We start from the raw sequence: 26,929 nt of genomic DNA, 5'->3' as shown, positions 1-26,929 counted from the left end.
GCTCATATACCAACAACCCAGCAGACCTATCGAGGAGCATGGTTCAGTTTATTTTATTATCCACAGGTTTCCCATCTCCAGCAGGAATAGATACCCATATGGACGGCAGAGTGCCAGCGCAGTGGTTACACTCGTGCCTCACAGCAAAAAGTTCCTGGGTTCAATTCTTGGCTCACGTACCTTGCTGTGTGAAGTTTGTTGTTCTCCCCCTATGCAGTATGGGTTTCCTCCAGGTTCTCCGGTTAGTTCCCAAAGCTAAAAATAAATGTAGAATGCAACTGGGTTTGACCAAACATCCCAATGCTGAAAAATTACCTCAATTGGGATAACACGCTGCAGAAAACATCGCTCACTACTGTAAAAACCTGGCATGATCCTCCTGAAAAAGTCTTGACTCAGGCCTTCCTGCGTATACCAGTGTCAAGCAAGATGCACGGTACGTGGCTGATGTTGTTCAGTGACCAGGACACAGGGTTTCAAACCAAACTGCGGTTTATTAGGACATTTCTTTTTAGGCGGCTGGCAAAGCAAAACATGTTTTACAGTGTACCACCATTGACAAGAACAACTCCCATTAAGAAAAATAGGCCCCTCAGGAGAACACAGCCCCCTCTTAGAACACAACAATCTGAGCACTCACACACGCTACACAAGCATCGCGCCGCAGCCACGCACCACGTGTCGTTTTGCTCCAGCCCTGATCATGCTGGTTGCTCTGGATCGGCAGTCTCATCTTGGTCACCTTGCATCTCCTCAGCTCGACTGCCTCTTGCTGCCTGACCCAGGCCCCATGACTGAAGTATTCCCCAACCTTCAGCACCAAATGCTCTAAGCTACTTGGCACAATACTTGTCTAATCGTCTTCTGTTCCAGTCAATTCCACTTCTATATTTATAGCAGATGGCCCCATATCTTAAATCCTTGGAACAGCAGCAGCACCACCTGCATTGATTTGACCGCAGCGACCTCTGCACTGCAGAGGCAAACCTCCATGTGTGTGGGATTTCCCCCAGACAAAGCTGTTATTTTTATTCTTCATATCATATGGCTGGAGGTGTTAACGGTGAAAAGTTGGCGCAGTCGTGCCTCATAGCAAGGGGGTCCTCTGGGTTAAATTACCAACTTGGGCACATTTATGTATGGAGTCATTTTTTATTAACAAACGTGTTTGTATTTGCATTGCACTAAGTAGTACAAGTTTCAGCACTTAATGGTTTTTATTTAGATTTTAATTTTTTTTTACCTTTTGCATCTTACCGTTTATCTAAAATTTCACTGATAAATCAGACTTGTCTTGGTGGTTTTTGATCGCCACGTTTATCAAAAACTAATATAAATTGCGCATGCCTTACCTTGTCTGGGTATCAAAATGTTATTTTGGGCCATATTTGAGAGGCTCGACTCTTTCAAAACGGAAATGAAAGCCAGTGTTTGAGCGTAGAACTATTCGAGAGATAGGCTGAGGCAGGGGCCAGGCTGGCGGGGAGGCCGAATGGATGCGGAATCGTGACAGGATCATCGCCACGGTGACGCGCAGCTCGTTGAGGGCAAAGTTCTGGCCAATGCAGTTTCTGCAGACAAAGGAGTCGGGAGCAATGATCACTCAATATACAGTACAACATAAACAATGCGGCCTTTAGTGCAATTGTGAACGATAAGGCATGTACCGACAGTCAAAGGCCATTACATTGACAAACGTGTGTTGAGTACATCTCTCTTAAAGTGGTGCATTGCTTAGTTGCCTGTGCTGTAAACGGCATGTCAGAAAACAGATGTGTTATGATTAAAACAAATCAGAATAGCAAATAAACCAACAGTGCAATACTTGTGAAGTGACAAGTCTTGTGACTAACATTTGGCACTTTTCAACCCTTCCCAGCTCAGGTTGACTGTTAATGCACGAGCTCTCTCCGTCTGTGTGTAGCATTGGGTCATGATAATCTAATTTAAGTGAAATATTTGTTTCAAGTTGTTTAGCTTGTCGGGACTTGGCATATAGAAACTACAGATTGTATTCCCCCTTGCATGTCTTAACCATGCTGCGATAATTCCACAAATTTGGTGGAACGATGATCATGTGCTCACTGATTCTCACTCATTGTTCAGTCACTTCTTTGTTGCTATTTAACGATGACAATCACTGTCATATCTGAACGTCACACTTTGATGCCTCTGCCCATATCAAGCACTCATTCTGGCTGATTAACTCTTCCCTCTCAGCTGTATTGTGTTCATCCACTCCATTGTAGGACAACTCTTCTTTTCCTGCTTCTTTCCTGGCATCGCTCGACTTTGGAACCGTCTCCCATCATCTCTTTTTTGCCAAGTCGCTGTCATCACCTATCCTTTGCTTCGGCTGATTTGCACCAACGGGATCAAACTCACTTTTGCCATGGTTCCTGTAACCTTGCTCCCAGAATCAAGTTGTTTATTTGGGTTTCATAAATCAAGTTGTATAATACAGATCGCCCAGGGGTGCAACTATGGGGGGTATGCAGCGTTATGCGACGCATTGGGGCCCAGTCAGCCACAAGGGGGACCCGAATAAAGAGATAAACAAGTACAAACATGTTAAGTAAAATTATAAAGATAATAAAAAATTACCTGTGGTCTACCATGGACCCAAGCCCGATTAACGCATCTGGCTATCATATCGATGGAGAAGCATCAAGTTGCACGATCCACCCCCTTTGAGGAAATCATACACCGACGAGGCCGGCATGAAAGCAAGACGCATAACAACTTAAATATGTTTTCATAAATACTGTCACTGTGAGACCGTCTTTCTCTAAACCCAATACACGGTGCAACTAAAATGATTTATATAGTTATAGCCTACATATTGTATACGGAGTAAAAAAAAATTCGTAGCTATTCCAGTAAAAGTGAGTCGGGAGACAGGAGGGGGGCCCACAGTGGTTATCTTGCCATAGCCACCCCGTTGAAATAGGCGTTTGCTCCCCCTGGTGGTGCGGCAGTGTGGTGACACTCGTGCCTCAGCAAGAGGGCCTGGTTTCGATTCCTGACGTGGGCGCCTCTCTCTGAGGCGTTTGTTCTCCCCTTGTTCTGCGTGGGTTTCCTTCGAGTTCTCAAATCCCCCCTCCACAATAGCAAAAAAACATACAATCTAATAGGTATTGGTCAAACGTCCCAAGCCTAAATATTGCCTGCAAATTACTTTCTTCAGATTACACAGCAACATTGCATCATCATGGAGAAAACCTGGCAGGACTGTCCAGAAAAAGTATCTTGAGACTCAGGAATTCCTGGGTAAACGAGCGGAATAATAATCTGGGAGCCTAGCATAAATATTCCTTGTGGGCCACTTTGTATAAGAGGCATTTAGGCCCGTGCCCAGCATCTGTAATAGAGATGCATGTTCGTGTAAACATGTGAAGCCCGCGTGTCTATGCGTGACTAACCGTGGTCCAGCAGAGAATGGAATAAAGGCGTACGGATGTCTGTGTGCGGAATTCTCCTGAGAAAACCGCAGCGGATCAAAAACCTACAGAAGCATCCACGCACATTACACACACTTGCATGTGAGCACAAACACAACTCATCTGCTGATAGGTAAGTTCGATGTGATATAAGTGAGTACTGCTGCTGAGCCCCATCTTTTCGTGTGTCAACATTGTGCAAAGATAAGCGTGTTGACTTTACGGCCTCGAATTAAGAATTGCACCAAACATGAGGGTTTTCCAATATGAGAAGAGATTTAAAATATTTCAAAACTGTCGGCATGATCTTAGCACAACCTGAATCGTGATTGGAAACTACATATGGTATTTGAATAGGCACATACAAATGTTTGTATATAATTCACAACACAGGGGCACTGCCATACATACCTCAGGATCCTTCCAGAATTCCTCATTTCTATGGATGCAGAAGATGCTGACGCCGACCCGCATCCCTGCGTCGCGCACACACACATCACCTCGCTATGCATCGCCGCGACGAGACACGGCATCGCTCATCGCAAGACATCGGCTGCGGACTTCGCGAACCGGGACCGAATCCTGCTCACGGTCAGCACCAGTGACGATTATTTGATTCGGCATTAAATGAGTACCTTGTGCGGTTGTCAACATCGCCACTGGAGAGATAGAGGCGACCGGGCGTGGTGCTGGCTAGCCACCCCCTGGTGTGCCAGTGCCGGCTTTCATTCGGTGCTCGCTAACAGCACTTGCTCCTATAGTCGGTGAAGGCTACATGGGGATTCTTTGTCTAGGGAGATGGCAGTGCAACGATAAGGTGATATCTTATATAGAATTATATGGCTGCTTAATCCAAGGCACTTTACAAGATGATAGTGGTTCAAATAAAGAGTGGGGTTCTTAAAAGTGGTGGTGTAGTTATGGTGACAGGACAGCTGAGAGTGGTTAAGGAAGTTAGTGGTAGTCGTAGGGGTTCGCCTGGTCGTAGCTGGGAGGCAGGGAGTAGCAATCGGATAGGCTAGGGAGGGTTTTAAAGGAAGAACGGAAGCAGGTTAGAGTGAAGATGATTGCTGTGTGCTGCAGTGGGAGGTTTTTTTTTCTTTTCCCAGTGAAGGTGAGCAAGAAGGGAAAAGGGACAAGAGAGTGAGACTGGGAGCAGGGCAGGCGTGAACAGAGAGGGACAGTAGACACTGGGAGTGTAGAAGACGCGATGGGACACGGTCAGACATAAGAGAAGCAAGGTGCGAAAGAAGTTCAACGTACACACAAGAAAATGTGGGGCAAGACCACGGAGGGATTTAGAGACTAGACCAAGGATTGGCAACAAAAATAACAAGAGCCATTTATTTTTCCAATTCGGTAAAAACTCACAATTTGAAAAGGAGCGATGCAATGTAAATACGAGACGGTGGTCCTTAATAAATCACGTCACGTGGTTTATTAAATCGCGTCACTTGGTTTATTACACCGACCGCATGCATGACCGCATGCTCCGGTCGGCTCCGGTCGGCTCCGGAGCACGCGGCTCCGGAGCTGACCCCTGGACTCGACTTTCCTAAAAGTATTCGATAAAAAGTAATAGACCTCAGCCACAAAATCCATCAACCTAAAAAATGCACTGAATGAACAAATCCTTCTGTTGGAGTGCAGTCTGTGAGTACAGATGCTCACAGCGGTGCAATGTCACTGCAAGTCGGAGATCTATGTATCAATTCACGAAATGTCCAAAGGTACGTATGCAATGCAGTGGAAACGCAGTTTCAAGTATATTTTGTTGAATCAGGCGCGAAGGCAAGCGACAAGGACAGAGACCGATATGCAAGGGTGACCTGGGTCATCACAATGACAAGAGCAATAACAATCAGAGCTAAAACAACCAAACATATCTAAACGACACCTAATTGCATAATAAGGCAAGGATAACTCTTAGGGTCTTTCGGTAAAGTCACCTAGATAGAAAAATTATGATACAAATCACGACGTTTTGAACGCAACACAAGCAATCGTCCTCAGGTGAAAAATATAGCAAGAGATTGCTTGTGTTGTGATCGAAACGTCGTGATTTTTTATTATAATTTTTCTATCTATGTGACTTTACCGAAAGACCCACAGAGTATGAATTCCTGCAGTCACGAAAGCTTTAAGTCAAGATTTAAGGCAAGGATACACATGCCAATACAACACATGGAACACAGCATGTACAACATACGAGTGTTCCGCTTGTTTACCCAGGCAAGCCGTACAGAATATATTTTTTTCACGAGTGTCGTACCAATATTTTCGCTGCTGTATGTAATCCCAACTAAGTGATTTGTAGGTACATTTTCAGCATTGGGGATATTTGGCCAATACCAGCTACATTGTGTACGTTTTATTAGCTATGGGAGAAAACCGGAGAACTTACGGTAGAATCCTGTGCAGAACAGGGGGCGAACGTACAAAAACTCCAAACAGAAAGGCACCCAAGTCAGGAATCGGACCCAGGCACCCTCTTACTGTGAGGCACGAGTGTTAACTTCTGCGCCGCCGCCCTGCCACCCACGAAGGCGCGCGACCTACCGGCTGGGAGAACGTGTCCGTGTGGCAGCTTGAGCGGCTGCGTGAGCTTGCGGCCGATGCCCGGCACCGGCGGGTAGAGACGGAGAGACTCCTTAATGACCATGGTGGTGTAGGGCAGGTTCGACATGTCGTCCCTGTGTGGATGCGCGAGAATCGACAGACACACCAAAGAAAACGTTGCTGGAAAACAGCGGTCCACAAGGTATGCAGGCTGACGAACAAAGCATGCACGTTGTATTTAATGCGCAAGGTTTTCGAAAGACTCTTCCCCTTCACCCTCCCCATCCTCCTCTCCCTCCTCTTCCCCATCCTCTTGCCCATCCCCATTCTTCTCCTCCCCATCCTTCTCTTCACCATCCCCATTCTTCCCCTCCCCATTTCCCCCCCCCCCCCGCTTCGCCTCACCACTCTGGCTGCGAGCGCCCGGCCAGCACGCGGGCCGCCTCGTTGCGGCACACCTCCTGGTGGTGCAGGTTGCTTGCTAGCGCGTGCAGGACCCAGGAGAGGCCACTCGCCGTCGTGTCGTGGCCTTCAAACATGAAGGTGTCGACCTCCGCGCGAATCTCTTCGTCCGATAGGCTCTGCCCATCTACGTCCTGGTAAGGGTTGGGACAAAGGCAGGGCAGCACAAACATTGGTACAGATGACGTCGTCTTCAACGAATTGGGGCACACTCACCTTGTCACACTTCATTGCCTATTTATCCCTGTGCACCGTTTACTTTCACCCGCCATGAACACCTGGTGGACACGTTTAAAGATTCCTGCGCTAAATTCTTTAAGGAACAAAAAAAACACACATCACAATGCTAAAATGACCTTCAAATTACTCAAATCGGAATACGCATTGCAACATTGACCCCCTACTGGCAGGGAAAACTTGGCGGGACCTTCCTGAAAACGAGTCTTGAAACTCGCTGGGTGAACATGTATCTAAGGAATAAAACAGAACATGGGCAGAATGAGGGCAAATGCATGGGCAGGGTGTGTCTTGTGCGATCCCAACGTTGTGCTCACACGGGCACTCAGCAAAATGTCGAGGAAATCCAGGTTCCGTTTCTGCTGCGTCTTGTGCTGCTGAGCTTCCAACTTCAGCGTCTCTCTCCTCCGTCTGATCACCTCCTCTGAATATGCGTGGCACGTGACACGTGTGATACAACACACACTTGTGACACAACAAAGACAAAAATCCCCCTTATAGCCTCAGACTGTTGGGGCAAGTGTTATTCGTGAACACCCATAAAGACCGGCACTGGGGCACATGAGCGGTGGGTAGCCAGCACCACGCCCGGCCGCCATTGTCTCCCTAGTGGCTCCCCATGTGACACAAAATACACACACATACAAGTCCTGTACACGCGATGCAGGCTGTAGGTCAGTTTAGAGGCATCACGGCTACCTTTTAGTTATCCTGAGATGTTCCAGAAATTGTTCTCGGAGTCACTTCAAACGTGCTGAATGGAAATGACCATGGCAATCATGCGATTGATAACGCCCCAAAACACACGCCCCACGTGTGTCCTTTTGCTTGTCATTACGTGATATTTACGACGTGTACGGCGTGTGTGTGCCCACGAGGGGATGTTGGCGCGTTTACCTGTGTGCTTATGTGCATGTGCTTTGGCTTTTTGAAAGCGCCATCCATCTGGGGTGAGGTAATATACCCACTTGTTATGCAACGCAAAATTTCGGAAGCGACGGTCAACCAAATCCGTCATTTCGTACACAGCTCGCACGTACGAATTGCCCCTGCAACGACAGACAACGACAGCATTTCGTGAGAAGAGGAATGATCATTAAACGCGGTCTGCATTATGTAGCCACTGCATTAAAGAGCAGAAACAGACATTAATGCATGCCTTACGTCACTCATGGATTCTCACCGATTCAGCATTAAACCGTGTTTAACTTTCAGCTGGGGATGGGGACTACAATCTAGGACAGTGGTTCTTAACCTTTACTGCAGCCTTGGTTCTCAATCGTTAAAACATGTATTCTGTTAATACACACATAGGTTTGATGAAACAAACTAGTTGTACACAGTGCCCTGCTTAATTTCTGTTTCGATTATATGCCTGAGGAAACCCATGAAAAACAGGGGAAGAACTTACAAACTCCACACAGAAAGGTGCTCCAGTCGGGAATACAACCCAGGTAACCTTCTTACTGTGAGGCCCGAGATTTACCACCGCACCACCACCCTGCTGCCCAGAATACTGCTGCAGAAAATTCCTTTACCATGCACCTCCAACTCAAAAGAGTCGGCGCTAGGTCCGTAGAACAGGGTGGGCTACTCGAGAAACGCGAGGCTTGTGTAGGGCCGTGAAGGGGGTTGGGGCTATTTGGAGACAAATACGTGAATCCGATTGGGCTGGGGATTGCTAAATATGGACGATGATGACCAGTGCCGAATTAAGCTAGTGCGGGGCCTGTAGCATATGTTAAAAAAGCCCCTAAATAAAAAAAACCATAAATATTAAAACACATACACTTTTACCTTGCATAATAAAGTAATTGTATTTTTTCATTTGCTATACAGCCGGATAATACGATAAATCGCTAACCTTAAACACCCAGTCGTTTATAAAAGTTGAAGGCGGTATAGTATTATAGTAATAGAGCAAGTGCAGAATCACTGAACCGGAATTGATATCTTGAAAGCATTTAGCGCAGGGCCCTTGAAAGTGCCGGGCCCGTAGCGTATATGTAATATAGTAATTACGGCAGGAGACCACTTGACGGGTAGCACACTTTTATTAACACCCACTTAGCCACAATAACACGTGTGGCCAACTGCAGCCTACGCTACGCGTTCCACCCGGCTACACACACACGGGCTCTCCGGCCCCGTAGCTTCCAGGGGAACTCACAGACCCACCCCGGCTGGGGTATGGGTCCCGACCACTGGGTCCCACAGCCCGCCCTCACAAGGACGTCCGGCCGCGGGTCCCACGGTCTCGCCTCTGAGCCGCACAGGGTCCCGGCCCTTACAAGGACAGCGGGGCTAGGGGTCTCAGGGCCCTATCTCTTCCTCCTCCGTCTTCGGTCTTCACTGGTTACCAACTCCCCGAGGGCTGCTGCACATCGCCCTATATAGTCCTCCGCTCCAGGGGGCGGGGCCTATGCGGACCGCGATGTGGACATCTGCCTGCGGACCGCGATGTAGCCACACCCGACACGCTCTCACACAATCCCCCCCCTTGTCAGCACGCACCGCCACTATACCACGCGATGTAGCCACACCCGACGCGCTCTCACACGATCCCCCCCTGCCAGCGCGTACCGCCACTACATCACCCCCCACCACATAGCTCGCAGCCGGCTCGGCTGCTAAAAAAAACTCCCTCCCCGTGTGTGCCCCGTAACACCAACAATAACAACAACAATACAACAACATAACACAACACAACACAACAAGAACTCCGCAAATCCCGTAACAATCCGAACACGCCACCGTAACAACAAGAATTATATGTACAAACCGACGAGTGACAACAATAAACTATACACAAGAATGACCCGTGCAGCGTCCCTTCATTACTGGCCGCCCCTTGAACGGGACATTAGAACGGACAGAAGGGGAACGCTGCGACGAGTTGACACCGCGGGACCCCCTCTCCCCTCCCTTCAGGAAAAGTGTCGTGTCTTAGCACGAGTCCGCCTGGCCGGTCCGTCATACGGCACCGGACGCGGTTGACCGTCAGGTGGCTCCGGCAGTCCAGGAAGGCCGCCCCAAGATCGGCCCGCTCCACGCTCCAGGCCGCGCTACACCTCATGGCCAGGGTGTATGGACCGCCCTCGGCCTGTCGCCACCAGTTCTACGAGTGGCGGAAAGGGGACATGGAAACTCCGCTCGCCTACCGCACGGCACTGCTCGCCCTTGCAGAAGCCGCCTTTCCCCGCATGGACGAGGAGGGGAAGGACGCCATGGTGATGGAGCAGCTACTGGCGTTGGCCCAGGACCTGGGGGTCCCCATCAATACGGCGGACGAGGTGGACATTTGTTCTTTGCGGGTTGCTACGAGTATCCATGCACACGAGGTCCTGAAACGGAAGCGGACGGTCGTCTGTGCATCGGCTGGAGTCGCACCACCTGCCTCGATAGTCGCCGAGCCCCAGAGTGTTCCGTCTCGGGAGGAGGCCTTCTCCGTGGCAAGACCGGGGGATTGGAGATCGGGAGGTCGTTCACCCCTGCGATCGACCCGCAAGCTGGAGCAACCGAAACCTGCGACGTCTCTCGTCATGTGCTACAACTGCGGCCTTCGGGGTCACGTCGCGTCCGGGTGCCGGGCTCCTCATCAGCGTGCCACGGGACCACGTCCGGACGACGACCAGGGGCCCAAGTCATCCCAGCTGCCCCCGGCAAGTCGCAGCACCACACATGCTCGGTCCACATACACGGCACACGCGGGTCGCCGCTTCGCGGCGGAGGGAACGCGCATGGGGGCCGGGGATTCGGTTCGGCGAGGGGGGTTCGTACACGGCCTGGGGGCAGTCAAATGGTCCGAGTTGGCCCACAGAATAGTGGCTGCGTCGGCCGGGTCGTCCGTGGTTACTGGTTTTATTGACGGGGTTGAGGTCCGGGTACTGGTGGACATATATAACATCCTCCCCGTCCAATGTCGACCCCTACTCCCGGTGGATGTACCATGTTACGCGGCGAACGGGGGCTCCTTGGGGATTGTCGGCCAGATTCGGGCGACCATTTGTATCGGAGATATTAAATTGGCGGGTCCTGTTTTGGTCTCATCGTCCCTGGCAGTTCCATGTTTATTGGGTACCGACTTTTGAGCTAAAATGCCCATTAAAATTCTCGTCGATCAGGGCTGCATCGAGCTTCCATCGGGTCGGCGTGTTGCATTTTTGGCAAGTCCTACCAAACTACGCACGGTTTGTGCAACGGTCCAGGCGCTGGCGACTCAGACAGTGCACGTGCCCCCGGGATCGCAGATGCTGGTACCCCTTCGGTTACGGAAACCCTTCGGGGTGGATGCGGCAGGACAGGGGGTTCTGTTGGGCCCGTCAAACAAAGCTGTTGGGGGCCTCGACTTGGCGGTAGCTCAGACCATGGTGCGGGCGGACAGGGATCCATTCGTTATGGTTCTGAACGCGGGGTCGCGACCGGCCGTTATTATGCAGGGCACCGTGCTTGCTCACGCGGCGCCGGTGCCCGTGGACGAGCAGCTCGTTGCACATGTTGATTCTACCCTGGACCCGCATCCTCCATCGGTGGAGGACAAACAATGGTTGGACTCGTTGTGTGCAGGGTCCGATAACCTGTCTAGTGTGCAGTTGGGAGCGCTGAGGGGCCTGCTACTTGAATTTTCCGATGTGTTTAGCAGACACAAATACGATATTGGCTGCACGGACCTGTTGCGCGACCACATAGCGACGGGTGATGCGGCCCCGATTCGGCAGAATCCCTTCCGGTTGAGCCCAGCCGAGAAGGACCATGTACAGTCGGCTGTTAATGACATGCTGGCTGCCGACATCATTTCGCCCTCTTCCAGTCCATGGGGTGCTCCCATCGTACTTGTTAAAAAGCAGAACGGGTCCTTGCGTTTTTGTGTAGATTTCCGCCGCCTTAATAAAATCTCGGTGGCCGACACGTATCCGCGTCCCAGAATGGATGAATCTCTGGATGCCCTGGCAGGTGCACGTTTTTTCTCGACGCTTGACCTGCTTTCGGGATTTTGGCAATTGCCCCTCGATGAGGAATCGAAACCAAAGACCGCTTTCTGGACACCGGGAGGCCTGTTTCAGTTTAATCGATTGCCCATGGGGCTTCATTCCGCTCCCGCGACGTTCCAGAGGCTAATGGAATTGGTTTTGTCAGGTCTCCAATGGGATACCTGCTTGATTTACCTCGATGACATCATCGTTTTCAGCCGGACCTTTGAGGAGCACCTCCAACGATTAAGGGGGGTGTTCCTCAGGATGCGTTCCGCTAAGTTAAAATTTAAACCGGGGAAATGCCACCTGCTTTGGGAATCGGTGAGGTACTTGGGGCATATTGTTGGCCATTCAGGGATCTCTACAGACCCTGCTAAGACGCACTGCGTCAGCTCGTGGCCAACGCCAACCTCAGTCACTGAGGTCCGCAGCTTCATAGGGTTCGCCTCCTACTACCGCCGTTTTGTCGAACATTTTGCCACCATAGCCAGGCCCCTACATGCTTTGACGGCGAAAGGGGTAAGGTTTCACTGGGGGCCGGAGGAGGCCGCTTTCTGCTCCCTTCGGGACGCCTTAGTAAGGGCTCCTCCCTTGTGTTACCCCGATTTCACGCAACCGTTCCTGCTTGACACGGATGCCAGTAACACGGGTATCGGGGGAGTGCTCTCGCAGGTGGTCGGGGGTGTCGAACGGGTGGTCGCCTACGGTAGCAGGGTCTTGTCACCAGCGGAACAGCGCTACTGTGTGACCCGTCGTGAATTGCTGGCGATCGTTTTTTTTATCCAGCAATTCAGGCCGTATCTCTACGGCCGTCACTTTACTGTTTGTACGGACCACGCGGCGCTTCAGTACGCAATGCGGGTTGCCCAACCCTCCGGTCAATTATCCCGATGGTTGGAGGTCCTCCAGGACTACCAATTCATGACCATTTACCGTAAGGGGTTGCGGCACTCGAATGCGGATGCCTTGTCGCGATTGTTGCCTCGCTCGGAATGCGCATGTCTTCTGGGATCGGCGCGTTGTAAACCCCCTGTCGCCGTCCCCGCGGGAGTTCTGCTCGCCGCCACCGACGCACCACGGGTCGACGTCCCTGCCGCTCCCGCGTGTGGGGACTCGTTACTCGCGTTGCCTCTTATTGAGTGGGGCCGTCTCCAGATGGCTGACAGCTCCCTACTCACGTTGCGTCGCAAGGCAGAGGGTCCTGAGGGGGGGGAGACGGGGGTCGGCTCCTGGGTGGTCAAACAGGGCCTCCTGATGAAGTGGGACAATATGTCCCGGCGTCATGCGCTCGTTGTGCCATCTGCTATGCGGGGTAGGGTCGTTCTAGCTGCTCACGAACGACTCCTGCATTTGGGATTTCACAAAACGCTCGCCCTACTCCAACGGGACTATTATTGGCCGGGTATGGGGAGCGATGTGGCGAACATCCTTAAGGGGTGTGTGGGGTGCGCTCAAAGGAAACCGCCGCCAGTGGCGGCTAATCCGCCGCTACAGTCCATCCAGGTCTCGCGCACGAACGAACTGGTCGCGCTCGACATCTTGGGGCCCTTTCCCGTGACACCTAGGGGTAACAAGTACCTGCTGGTTGGCGTGGAATACTTCACCCGATCGCCCATGGCATGGCCGCTCGCCAACCAGTCGGCTGCGGCAGTGGCAGACGCCTTTGTCCAGGGCTATGTTTTGAACAAGGGTGCCCCCGAACGCTTGCTGACTGACCAGGGAAAAAATTTCTCGAGCGTTTTGTTGTGCGAGGTGTGCGACCTGTTGGGTACGAAAAAAGTGCGTACCTCCCCGTACCACCCGCAGACTGATGGAATGGTTGAGCGTCTCTACAGAACGATTACTTCTATGTTGTGCCAACAGGTGTGCGACGATCAGGTTGATTGGGACTTACAGGTACCTGGGGTCCTCGCAGCATATAGGATGGCCCCCCATGCGGCGACGGGCTTTTCCCCATTTTTTCTCATGTATGGTCGAGAGGCCGATCCGCCCATGGATGCCCATCTGGGGATTTCCGAGCCGCGTGCAAATTCGAAATTGGCCGACCACATCAAATTTAATATCGCTAAGCTGGCTGAAGCGCGGGAGGCTGCGAGGTTGAATTCAAGGTCTCGCCAGATCGCTAACGAGAAATTGCGTGCACGGAAGGTGCATACGCACGATTGGAAACCAGGCGATAGGGCCTGGCTGCACTGCCCGCATGCACCGTTGGCTACGTCCCCGAAATTGCTGAGGCCATGGAGGGGACCTGTGGAAGTCGTGCGTATTGCGCGACCCCAGTGCGTTCAGATTAAATGGGGAAAACGCCATTGGTACGTTCACCCCTCCCGTCTGAAACCTTTCGCGGCGCCACATGGCCTCCCTTTATGTCGTGACGACCGAGCATGTGATGTGGCCGTCGACTTGGGGAGGGACATGTCGCCGCCTGATCCTCACGTGTCTCCGCCTGATCCGCTCCCAGGTGTCTCGGACCTGACGGCTGCTGACCGTCGGAAACCGGAACCCCAAGGCGCGTCGTCGTCCAGCGTCGCCGGCAGCGCACGTAAGGCCGTGGCGTCGGACCACCCCGACATTTCTTGATGTGCGAGAAATCTTCGCTGGAAGGCTCCCCAGTCGCCCCCCTCAGCCTTGAACGCCGTCAGCGCGGGAAGTCTTTGTTGGAACACTTGGTCGTCCTCCGACAGATGATTTTCCCGCGCACCGCCTTTGCTGAGAAGAATGGCGGCTCCCTCGGCGGGTGTTTCGTGGGGACTGTTTGCGCGCGCTGATGACGCGGGCTGTGAAGAGTGGAGGTCCCTGACCACGTGGTGCCCACGATTCCCGCCAATCGACGGGTGATCAGCAAAATTGGCGCCAACTTCAAAATTCGAGGCGCGGAGCGCATTCTGGCGGGATTCGTCGGCCCGCGCTCCCTCCTCCAGCCTTGTCGTCGTCCTCCCTCCTCCAGAAGTGGTGATTTCCGCCAAAATAGAAGCGGCGGCGAGCAGCAACTCCGCCAGGCGGGAGTGCGCATCCTGGAGCCCGATGTCGGACCCCAGCGGAGCGTTGGGCATCCCCGCGAGGTGCTGTGGCGTCGGCATCTCCTCCTCCTCCCCTCCCGAGGCTTGCAGTCCTGGTACGTCGTGGTCGTCTTCCCGATCTCGATTGTGGGTACGGGTAGTCTTCCTAGTATCCATTCTTTGAAGACAGGTTCACTTCTGACGCCAGTTGTAATATAGTAATTACGGCGGGAGACCACTTGACGGGTAGCACACTTTTATTAACACCCACTTAGCCACAATAACACGTGTGGCCAACTGCAGCCTATGTTACGCGTTCCACCCGGCTACACACACACGGGCTCTCCGGCCCCGTAGCTTCCAGGGGAACTCACAGACCCACCCCGGCTGGGGTATGGGTCCCGACCACTGGGTCCCACAGCCCGGCCCTCACAAGGACGTCCGGCCGCGGGTCCCACGGTCTCGCCTCTGAGCCGCACAGGGTCCCGGCCCTTACAAGGACAGCGGGGCTAGGGGTCTCAGGGCCCTATCTCTTCCTCCTCCGTCTTCGGTCTTCACTGGTTACCAACTCCCCGAGGGCTGCTGCACATTGCCCTATATAGTCCTCCGCTCCAGGGGGCGGGGCCTATGCGGACCGCGATGTAGCCACACCCGACACGCTCTCACACGATCCCCCCCCTTGTCAGCACGAACCGCCACTACATATATAGCTACTTTTGCTACTGGGATAATCTGGCACTAATGCTGACTGGCGGCAGGACACGCATCACCCAGGGGGTGTTGCTGGGTGATTAGCTCAGCTGCTGCTGTGCACAGCGACATGAGAAGCCAAGCAGGGGGGAGGAAGGCAATCAAGCTGTGGACGTGTTGTCGTTATTCTTCCTATCGCTGCTTCTACCGCTGCTAGTGGTGGTGGTGATAATGATGATGCTCAGGAGCAGGATGGAGATGCTGTCGTGAGCCTGAGTTATTGGTAAAATGTGCACAACGAACCGTCGTCCAAATTTACATTCAGAGTGACGTCGTATTTGTACTACCGTGCAAGACTCACGTTTCTGTTTGGCAATTGCCTTCATAGCTGAACGCACATTTGAGGATGCTGTCAAGCATGAGCAGGGAAATGTCACCATAAACCTCTAAAGTCGGTTGCTTCTCTGAAAGTCTCTCCCATTTATCCTGAAAACGAGAATAATGTTTTAATCGTATGCATGGTGAGTGCATGCCGGACATATCGAGTGGTTTTACACAACATCGATTGAATTTGAGTAAATACAATAAGTTTAATAGCACGATGTTCTCCTGAAAGTAGAAATTCAGCGTGGTTAGAATATTATATTATTGCCTCACTGCAGTTTATTCGAGAACTGCTCTTTCACATTTCTACTGGACCATTATTGCCGATATTTCTGCTCTAACACTGGTGGTGAGACAAGGCCATAAAGGAGGCCTTCTCTAGTGTAGGCCAATCTGTTTCAAAGACATGACAACATTATTATCAAAGCACGTTTGTTTGCATGTTTTACCACGAGCATGTGTGGTTAATAGAAACTTGACTCCTTGCAATAGGTGTCTATTTGGTGTTTGAACACTTGTAGGGATGGGTAAAGCCTTTTAATTTACATTATTAAGTAGCCTCAGCTGGTACTTGGGCTTCAGCTGTTGGAAATGTAAAATACCCTAAACTTTGTATAACACGATCTACTCATCCAGGAGCAAAACTTCGTAACTTCGATTGTTTTCAACAACAATCCCTAAACCGACCTGTTGCCTCTCATCTTTGTGCCCACTACAAAGGTGTGTTCACCTCTAACGCACCCCTCTTGTTCCACACAGTCACGTTAAACATATCAACGCAACATCCAGCATGCTCACCTGCTTGGCAGGTTCCCTTGCCCTATCCCCTTTTTGGACCCTACTTCCAAGCAAATCCCGTTTGAGTACCAATGATACGAAACGGTTTGCTCAGCTGGGGAGACTGGGTGTGACAGCCCACTTTTGACAGCCACTGATGCGCCTGAGTGGGCTGCTGCACGGACTTCGTTAATCTGGACAATGTCTGAGCTGGCAAAGGAATTGTTATCAGAGCTCGTGTCATGGTTTGCGGCTGATGACAAGACGCGATCACTCTCCACCGTCTACTGGGACCTCCTCTGCCTTTGCTCGCTGTACCATGGTCCACCCTAAATCGCATTCGCACAAACCATAGCAGATGCGGATACCTGATGCAAAAATGTAAAATAAAAAACTCTCCAGTAGTCTGCGACTGTGGTAATCTAGAACAGACCATACAAAGTGTAACGACGCAATGCCCGATCCACAAATATGAAGGAGACATCACGGCGATGCACTCCGCTGCTCCTGACGCGAATATCTAGTTTGACCATCTTAATGTAAAATTGTAGTTGTTGCTTCTGCATCTACATCAGCTGTACGAAAGAAGATAAGTTCTACCAGATGTGGGCCCCCACAATTTCAGACCATGGCCCCTTGAGAAATCACTTCTGGCCAACTCCCGCTTGTAACGATTCATAGTTGTGTTTTTGGGTTAGGGCACTACGTAATTATCTGACCCAGTTTGTGCCGTTAAGAATCCTCCACCACCCGACACAGCCAAACAATTTGTCACGTGTACAATTACTATTCCTTAAACTGACTGGTAAGTCAAAGAACAATTATCACAGCCATATTTAGCGGTTTTAGTTGACGTTTCATTTGAAACGGCGCCAAGCATGAGGACGACTTAGTGGAGACATTGTTAACTTCATTATGAAAATTGGAAATTTAACTTTACTCACCAGCATTGATGCAGTGCTTTGACCAATGATAGCAATGTATGGTTTGAGGATTTCATAGTGAAACCCAGGAGTCAGAAGTCGCCGGTTTCTAAACCACTTGGGTCCAGATAGCACAAGCAAGCCATTCCCTGAAAGAGAAACATTGCACATCGCCTTGAGTAATTCTTAAAGAAATATCCTCCCTGCATGAAGCCGTTGAGCAGACCAATGTCATCTACATAGCTCAGAGCAATAGGACAGCAGTCACAGCACTGATTTCCGGTGATAGCATGGAGATGATCATCAGACATGATAAATCCATGACTGGATGAAGGTCTCAACAAGCCATTGCCATATCTCACTAAATCAATCCATGTGGCACCTTCACATCAGCGCATATGAATGCTCCATCTACTTGGAGGATGAACTCTGGACAAGTTGCATTCCTTCGATGCCACTCCCATCATTATTCCTGTCAGCCATCATCCTTCTGGCCGTGACGTGTCCTGCACAAGCCCAGATATTTTCCTTCGCATGCGTATTCTTCAATCTGTGCGTTCTTTGTGTCAATACAATTCCACGCATGCATCTCTCCACACGTCTTTGAAAACGTATCAGTTTTTTTTATTTGTTAAATACCATGTTTCTGATCCGTATGCCATAGCAAAATACAAATTGATTGATATAGTGGAGATTTATATTTTTAAACCCTACTACACAGGAAAGCCACTCTTCACTGCCCATAATGGGAACACATTTTATTAACCACGAAGGGTTGGAGTTAACCTTGAATCAGAATCTGAACTTGCAAACCTCGAAATGTAGATCAGGCACTCTAACCGAAGCACCACAACAAAACAGCCCGGCAGACTGGACTATCAGTCACGCAACTTTCGAAGCTATCCCACAGCTCACAAACTTCAACCTGGACGTATAATTTACACGTACCTGCCATACGCTAGAAGAATGAGAACAAAACACCCGGTGTAGCTCAACAAAAAGTCCATCCATTAAGACATTAGTATTCGTGCTGCGACATGTGTTTACACAGGAAAGTCTCAATGAGCATCAAGACTCTTATTTCACGAGGGTCCTGCCAGATTATTTATTTTTGCAGTAGGATGCGATGTTGCTACCGGCAAACCCAATTGAATAATTTGCAGGTACAATTTTTAGCACTGGAATGTTTGGCTAATGCAAGTTACGTTGCGTGGTTTTTTTATAACATGGAGGAAACTCATGCAGAACAGGGGGAGAACATACAAACTTTACACAGAAAAGAACCCGGGTCCGGAATCGAACCCGGGGTCCTCCTTGAGGTGAGGCACAAGCATTACTTTGTGTCAACCTGCCCCTCTGCTCCGTGGCCATCTAGCCGATCCGGCGCGTGACGAGACGAGAAACTCGCTTTGATGTGTGGGTCGTGGTTCCCCTCAGGGTATGAAACAACAATCTCACGTTTGTGCACATTTTGCAAATTCTCCACTTACCAATCCATGGGATAAGGAATTCATATGCCACATCGTCTTTTGGTTCTGCAATTGACACCATGGGTAATATGAACAAAGAAAGAGTTTTTTTTTACAAGTTTAACAATTAATAACAAAAAACGAGTAACTATTTGTTAAATTAAATCTTAAGAAAGTAATAAAGAGTGGTTTCAGGTAAATGCATTTCAATGTTAACACCAATACGGCGTCTCAAGTTGTCTTGCCTGGGCCACGTGTTCCTTCCTCGGGCTCGTGGCTGTGTAATTCCAAGTATTACATAAAACACGCACGAGCAGTGGGGAATGCGCAGCACTAGAATGTGTTCCGTAGTATGTAATACATGCAAACGGAATGTTAAATACTGTATCATGTATATTAAATGCACTGGAATACAATCTGTAGTATATGGTTATTACATGCATCAAAATTAATTACATAGTAGACCAGTGGTAGAGCGAGCAATCAACATCACCCCTCTAGCTGGGGTCGTTAAAATTAGAGTACCACTTTGTGGGGAAATCAACAGTGGGTTATGCTACGTCTAGACTAGCCCCCGTCATAGGATTGTGAATGTCATCCACTGGCTCATGTCTGTAAACGTTGCTCGTTTGAGAAGGAAATAACTTTGACTCTGAATGTGCGTTGAACGCGATACGGTTCATGTCTGTCCATATGAGCATCTTTTTCAAATCGCTAACAGCGTGAACAGTACACGGGGGGGGGAGGCCAGTCTGGCTTGACGCGTGGTACATGACTGGAGCAGTGCACCTACTTTGTTCTCGTGTGTACTTCTAGATCTGCTTCAAGCATATCAGAGATGCGCGTTTGGTCTCAATTGTCTGTTGGTGCAGTGTTGTAATTACCGCTGGATGTGAGCACTGCTCGAGCGTAGTCTGGATGCGTCATGGACAGGAAGCCTAATGTCGGCCCGAACCACAGCGGTGTGGCAAATGAATACTCCTTGGAGAACTTAAGCTCAATCTGCAGCGCCCTTTCATCGTTGGGGAACTACAAACATTACCCGAACATAAACACTCATCAGCATGTATTGCACGGTGTCAATCATGAAGACGTCTCGCCGCGCCAGAACATACGACATGAAGCTTCAGACATTTCATGCCTGAACAAATCACAAAACGCACAATCAGAACAGCTTCAAGCACATTTATAAATACGCAACAGACAGTTATCACGAGCACCCAAGGTTGCAGACTTGATTTCTTGCAAAAGGTTTATATTTGGTGTTTGAACATCTTAACACCTTCTGGTTTATTGCCAGAAATGGTAAAACCTATTTTTATTTTTCATACTTTGACATTGACAAAAAGGTCCCACGATATAGCTCATCATATGTAAGAAACTTGGGGTTAATGTATAAATTAAGCATTGAGCTAATTTTGGTTACTCTCTGAGTTACTATTAACTGCAACAATGAGTGGTTGGTACACACAATGCTGAGCAGATAATAACATGCATCTGTTATAATGTGTCTGTTACGGTTGTGGTTACAATGTGCCTGTTATGATTGTGGTAATAATGGGTCTGTTATGGTTGTGGTTATGTGGTTGAGATTGTCGTCATCCTGGTTGTGGTCATATTGTGGCTACAGTTGTGGTCGTAAAATAGTTGTGAAGCTGTTGCTCATTTATAGAAGTGGTGTTAATGATATTAACATTATTGTGATGCCATGTTGTCATTGATGTTGTTGATGTCATTATTGTTGATGATAATTTAATATTTTAAAAAACCTAATTAGTTTAGTACAGCGTCGTTCATGCAAATTGTATCTTACAACCGCTGGGGATCAACAGATGAGCTGAAGGCTGGCAGGCGATGAACCGGCACCAACAATTGCTCGGCAGTTCGTTATGTACAGGGACTCTACTTACGAACACTCGACTTACGAACTTTCAGGGATACGAACAATCGTGTACATACGTTCAGTTGCCTGTTCGGACCGAGAGTCGCGTAATAGATGGCGGTGGTGGCATCTACGTCTGCAGAACGTGAATGTAGATGCCACTAAAGAATCAGTGGCATCTACAAGAGATTGTGTAACTTTTAAAGCCATTCTCCGTGTTTGGAATCGACAGAAGTAAAGTAGGATTTACGAACAAATCGACTGACGAACATACATCTGGAACCTAACTCGTTCGTAAGTAGAGGAGTCCATGTATTCAGCATCTGGACAATGCCCCCACATGCAAGGAAGCAACAACCTGTCCCATACAGAAGGGACATAATATATTCCTCCACTTTACTGTACTGCATTCTGCTGGCAAGCTAGGGTATAGCAATTTTGATGCACATGGGCAAGAGAGTTTTATAGCGTTCGTCATTTGTCTGATCTACCAACTCTCGCCTCTGCAGTTCTGGATCGCAGGCGTGCGGGACCACCGCCAGGCTGTTGTTATTGATATGTAAATCGGTGTTGGTGTTGATCTGCTACTTTGTTTACGGTGTTGCTATGTCAATATATTGTTGCTGTTGATGGTGAGATTGCAGGTAGGCGAACGGGTGTCATTGGGAAACGAATGGCAAGGAAGCCAGATCGCTTGCAACTCACCGAAGGTATATCCCGCGCAAATGCACGTGCAAAGCTAGTTTGCTGTTATAAAAATACGTCGTTACACAAAGTAGAATTTTTCCTGGAGCTCCGTTTATTGAAACTTCGTATAATTAATAACTTATGACATTAGTACTATGATGATGCGCTCCCTGCCTTCGTAACTTACTATTTCATCAGATAAAGCCTTCATAAGTTACCTTTCATATTGTAAATACCATTTCTATTCAAAATAATAATACATTTTATACTGTCCAGTTTTATAATTAAAACTGACGTAAATGAAATAAACATCGCGATGCACAACCTTCAATAATCAATATCATATTATAATTGTGTTCTTTATATAGCAGTGTAAACGGACACATTTATTATTTATTTCTCTGTACATATTTGCTTTGTTACTTTATTTTGTTGTAGCGTTCTGATTAAAGCAATGGTTATAAATCCAAAGTTCGTTATACCGAAGCTTCGTTTATCGAATATACGCATATCGAGGTGTTGCTGTATATTGCTGCGCTCAGCGACAGTAGCAGCAGCGTATCCCTAAGTCGAGCAGTCGCTTATTAAGCTTCGTAAGCTCAGGAAGCGTCACCGAGTCTCAAGGCTCTGGTTCAGGAGGGTCCTGACAAGTGTTCACAGTCGGGGGTTGCTGCTGCTGCTGCTGGGTGTGTAATCCTGATCGAGCGATTTTCAAGTACATTTTTCACCATTTAAATGTTTGGCATATATATCAGTTACAACCTCGAGGAACCACATGCAGAACAGCGGGAGAACATTGCAAACTTCACAGAGAAAAGGACCCGAGTCAGGCATCGAGACCCAGGCACCCTTTGCTTGTAAAGCACGAGTCTCACCACACCGTGCCACGCCCGATACACATTCCCACGTTATATAAAGGGAACGTGGCGAAACGAGTTTCCTTCACTCGCGTGGCGGGCGGGACGCGCCAACTCACGCAGTGCGCGTTCCCGTAGAGCCAGTGGCGGCGGGGTCCCGGGAACGCGGCGAGCGCCCTCGCGTGTGCGCGCGCCTCGCGAAGCGAGCGCCACGCACGCAGGGCGCAGAAGCAGCAGAAGAGCGCTGCGGCGCCCAGCAGCAGAGTCCACGCGTCCATGTCCCGTCTGCACGCGGACACAGGCCGCACGGTCCCGTGTACACACACCGCCCCCTGCACCTCGCTTTAAACAACTCCCCCTGCACTGCATATTAAACAGCGTTCCCTGCACAGCGCATTCACAGCGCCCCCTGCACACTACGCTTTAAACAGCGCCCCTGCAACTGCACAATAAACAGCCCCCCTACACTGCACATTAAACAGCTCCCCCTGCACTGCGAATTAAATAGTTCTCCCTGCACTTCGTATTAAAACATCCCTCCCTGCACTGCGCATTAAACAGCTCCCCCTGCACTGCACGTTAAACAGCTCACAACCACACCAAAACACAAACAGGCCGATGCACACATCTCCGTCACGAATGGACAATTAAAGACAAGTCACAGGATTGTGGCTATGCCACCCAAACTATGGACCATAAAGTAAACCAATGTAGCCTGTGCTTCTTCAGCGGAGATGGATGAGCAAAGCTACACGAACTCTATCCTCAAATCATCTTGCCGTGACGAACAGACTCCGACATTCGCATCCAACTCCTAAACTTACTGCCGCCTTCTACAAGTGTTGTGTGGTAGAAAGGATGCTGAAGCCGGTCGTGTAGGGGCTGACGCCAAACTGTTTATTCAGGGCTTACGCCTAACTCGGGGGAAGAAGTTAACTAATCTCCCCAGGGGAAGGGTACTGGGAGTTCTCTACACCCTACCAGGCTATCAGGCTCTTCCCACAGCACTGACCGAGGGTTCAGCCAACTCGGCCAGCCGGGTAAAGCAGCCCTTTAGCCTGGCTCTCTACCCTCTATCCCGGAGCCCCCTACTTCCTAACCACTCACTCCTCTGACTCCCGGCGAAGACCCCGTCTACGTCACGGGTCTTCCCTCAAATACCCCGGGGGGCATGACGTCACTTTACCTTGACGGCATTCCCCCCGAGGCGAGTGTGCCCTGACGTCAGTACTCCACTCCTCAACACAAGCATGCGATGGCGGTGAGCATACGAGCTCGCTCACCCGCTGCCTCTCAGCCTTGGTCTCTTCCCCCGCGTCTCAGCCGCTGCGGTGCCCGCTCCGCTCCCTCTGAACCCGGACTCTGCACCTAAGCACGTCACTGCGACGGCGCATGAGCACCGTGCAATTTATATCACGCCACCACCCTGTGCCCATAAAGACCTCTGCACAATCACACCGAGCGCGCCATCATCATGAACACTCACTTGGCGCACACTCTGTATATAAACACTCAGTGGTCAGTACAGATGAGTGAAGGGTTAACGGTGGTGATGCTCCTACGACACTGCTCGGACAACTGTAGCACAGGTAGGTTGCCCCAGCTGTCCGTTGATGTGAATTGAGAGGTCAAGGATCTGCAGAGCCCGGGGTGGGCGCGCCCACGAAAGCGCTCTCCATGCAGCACAGGCGCTGCACCCTCGTGCAGCAACAGCAGCAGATAAGCTGGCTGGCTTGTTGAGGGTCATTACCAACTCGCACACCACACACAACTGTCCTCGGGGTACTCGTGAACTTCACACACAGAGCCCAGTGGCAGCACGTTCGCCGCTCGTTGCAGAGGTCCGTGTGGCGTGAATGCCGCAGGCCGCCCTGATTAATCCTTCGGGGTGTACTGGTCCTAAACGCATGCTCAGTCTGCCTTAACGGTGAGCGTTCAAGATGCCCCCAACGTCATTCGAAATGAGTAGGACATTGCGTGTTCACTTCACGGTCTAAATCAGAAAACACATTCCTGCGGAGGAAGCTGGTAGGAACGTTGGGTTGCTCGGTCAATGGCCAGGGTGAACGGCGGCGTGGTGTATTCCGCAAATATGTCCGACTGTGAGGGCAGGCACAAGCCGGCGTAAGTAGGTTAAACGTTGAGTTTTATAAGGGCACCACGGGGTGACCAGCCCCACCCAGCCCCTCCCCACCCAGCCCCTCCACACCCTCCCCACCCAGCCCCTCCCTATCCTCCCCTCCCAGCCCCTCCCTGCACGACGGACGGACACAATAATCCCCTGTGGGCTGGTGGAACCAGAAGGTTCCTACCAGTAAAACCCAATCTCAAATGGGATTACACAGCACTAACATGGCCACCCTCCTGGTAGACTCTACCCGTCCGTGAAACACAGCGCTGCCAGTACCACGTTGTCCTCAGTCATCGTCATTTACGTCCCAGTTGACTTTGCCCCAAGTTAAAGACAAAAGTTACTAATTTATAGAGAGTCAAAGGTGGCTGACAGATTAGAGGGAAAATAAAAAAAGGTCTGTGATAGATCAATAGTGGGATTGGAAAACAAGTTCCACAGAACATTAAAAGCTTGCGCTTCCACGTGTAATATTCCCTGAGCACGCATCACCATCATCTCCTTCCCGCATTAGACGAGGACAATTTACTCATAAATGTTGCTGCATAAGCTTTTGGAGGAATTTTTTTAGGAAAAGTAAGCAAGTTACAGCTTCCAAAGGATTTTGGAGGCTGAAACCGATTATATTTTTTGCCACATTCGATGTTTGATGTTTTACTGAAATTGCCTGAAATTGACTGAAAATGTGGCTGACAATAAGCAAACGTGGGACGCAACGCAAAATTACTGATGCACTTCGCACATATTTTATTACATATTATACAACTTTGCAACGTTTTTCTGCACCTTGAAAAGAAGAGTGCATGTATAATGTTCAGCGAAAAGATAGCTTTAGAAGCACACATTATGGTGCAATTTTAAACGAATTATCACCGCAAGTACATTTCTTTGGAATTAGCGCGAGAAATTTGCAGAGTGCAACACCTGGCGGCAGGCTCAAACGAGCGTGGCGTGGCTCCCCGTGGCTCTGCGTGGCGTGGCTCGGGAAGCCGAGTGGAGCCCTATGCTAATGAGCTGCCGTGTCGTCACGAGGTCACGACTCTCCCTGCAGCGTCCCGAGGAGTGCAGAAGCGGAATCTTTTTTTTTAGCGAAGCCGGAGACGCGGCAGAGACGTTTTTCCCTTTTTTGAGTGAGCTCAAACAAGAAGTCTAAAACGGCCTCTTGTCCATATCTGTTCCTCCACACCACAAATAGAAGGGCATATTCACCCTTCCCGTCAGCCACACGCTCTTCTGGGAGTGCATCACCATCGTTATTGCGTCAGCACTGGATCGATATTAACGACCTCGTCGGAGGTTAACGGTCACATCATTATTATAACGGGTCAACGACTTCACACAAACGTGAACAACACCCACGACGCATCTCACAGTGCTGCATGTGCTACCCCCACCGCCCCCTGCAGTCCCGTCTGCCTGCACCCGCCATCCTCTCTTCTACCTGGACACAACCGCCACCCACTGAGTGCCCTCAGCCCTAGCGCTCTTCCTCTTCTTCTCCTCCTCCTCCTGGCCTCTGCTTCAGTTTCTGTCCCGCCTTCACTCTCTGCACGCTCTGCGCGGCTCGCTTTCCAACGGAGCCTTCTCCGCGCTTGCCGTGCACCGCTCTCCCTCGCACCCTGCTGATGTCAGCCAGGGCTCTCACTGCGTCATTAAATGTGGTGCCAGTCAAAGGCTCTCACTGTTTATGCAACTCGGGCTGTAAAAGCTCCGCCCGTGACTTGGCATTATGCAGTTATCGCTGTGCTGTACACATCTCTTGTTAAAAATTTACTTTTACCCCCCCCCCTCCTAAATCTTATCTTACCTAGGATTTTATATAGCGATTTGATATACGCACTTTTACCAAAGCGCTTTCATCAAAACACTTTACAAGAATGATATATTGGACATTAGTACTAGCTGATGGGGTAAAGGAATGGGATTTGAGTGTTGGAGAGGGTAAGAGATGGCAAGGAAGGGTGATGATAGGGGAAGGGAGGGAGGCCAGGTTAGGAGAGGGAAGGGGGGAGGATGGTTAAGGTTTTAAGGATGAGGACAGGAAGTAGTAGAGGGATACACTGTTAAAAAAAGATGAGTCTTAAGGGAGGATGAAAAATGGCGAGTGAAATTGCCCTGTTTGACGTGGAGTGGGAGTGTATTCCCATGGAGGGGATCCAGGAGGGAAAAGGAACGGCAACGCGACTGATCACAGGGGTGGGGGGAGGGCTTAGCAGAGGTGGGACAAAGTCATTGTTATGCAAGTCCAAGTCGAGTCGCAAGTCATCAAATTCATGACTCGAGTCTGACTCGAGTCCAAGTCACATGACTCGAGTCCACATCTCATAGGTGGGACAAAGTCATTGTTATGCAAGTCCAAGTCGAGTCGCAAGTCATCAAATTCATGACTCGAGTCTGACTCGAGTCCAAGTCACATGACTCGAGTCCACACCTCTGGGGCTTAGTGAGGGACAAAAGAG

The 26,929-nt window shown here is 50.0% G+C and overlaps 1 protein-coding gene across 3 annotated transcripts; it reads right to left on the bottom strand.

Annotated features, from left to right (window-relative positions):
• Positions 1-474: 474 nt before the first annotated feature.
• Positions 475-23,728, bottom strand: LOC144729257 (cytochrome P450 4B1-like). Of its 3 annotated transcripts, none has more exons than XM_078609375.1 (13): positions 23,623-23,728; positions 22,459-22,624; positions 19,798-19,942; positions 18,935-18,979; positions 17,466-17,593; positions 15,722-15,846; positions 7,596-7,747; positions 7,016-7,122; positions 6,405-6,595; positions 6,000-6,133; positions 3,852-3,916; positions 3,423-3,505; positions 475-1,571 (listed from the first exon to the last, which is right to left on the bottom strand). In XM_078609375.1, exons 2-13 carry the CDS (start codon positions 22,615-22,617, stop codon positions 1,373-1,375), a joined length of 1,533 nt encoding a protein of 510 aa, XP_078465501.1. In that variant the 5' UTR covers positions 22,618-22,624; positions 23,623-23,728; the 3' UTR covers positions 475-1,372. The 3 variants fall into 3 exon arrangements, with proteins under 3 accessions (XP_078465501.1, XP_078465499.1, XP_078465500.1); XM_078609373.1 differs by having other exon boundaries at positions 23,526-23,716; XM_078609374.1 differs by having other exon boundaries at positions 23,164-23,715.
• Positions 23,729-26,929: the final 3,201 nt, after the last annotated feature.

This window comes from Lampetra planeri, chromosome 32, assembly GCF_965212315.1.
Source record: "Lampetra planeri chromosome 32, kcLamPlan1.2.h2, whole genome shotgun sequence".
NCBI lineage: Eukaryota > Metazoa > Chordata > Hyperoartia > Petromyzontiformes > Petromyzontidae > Lampetra > Lampetra planeri.
This window is presented reverse-complemented; position numbering and strand designations above follow the sequence as displayed.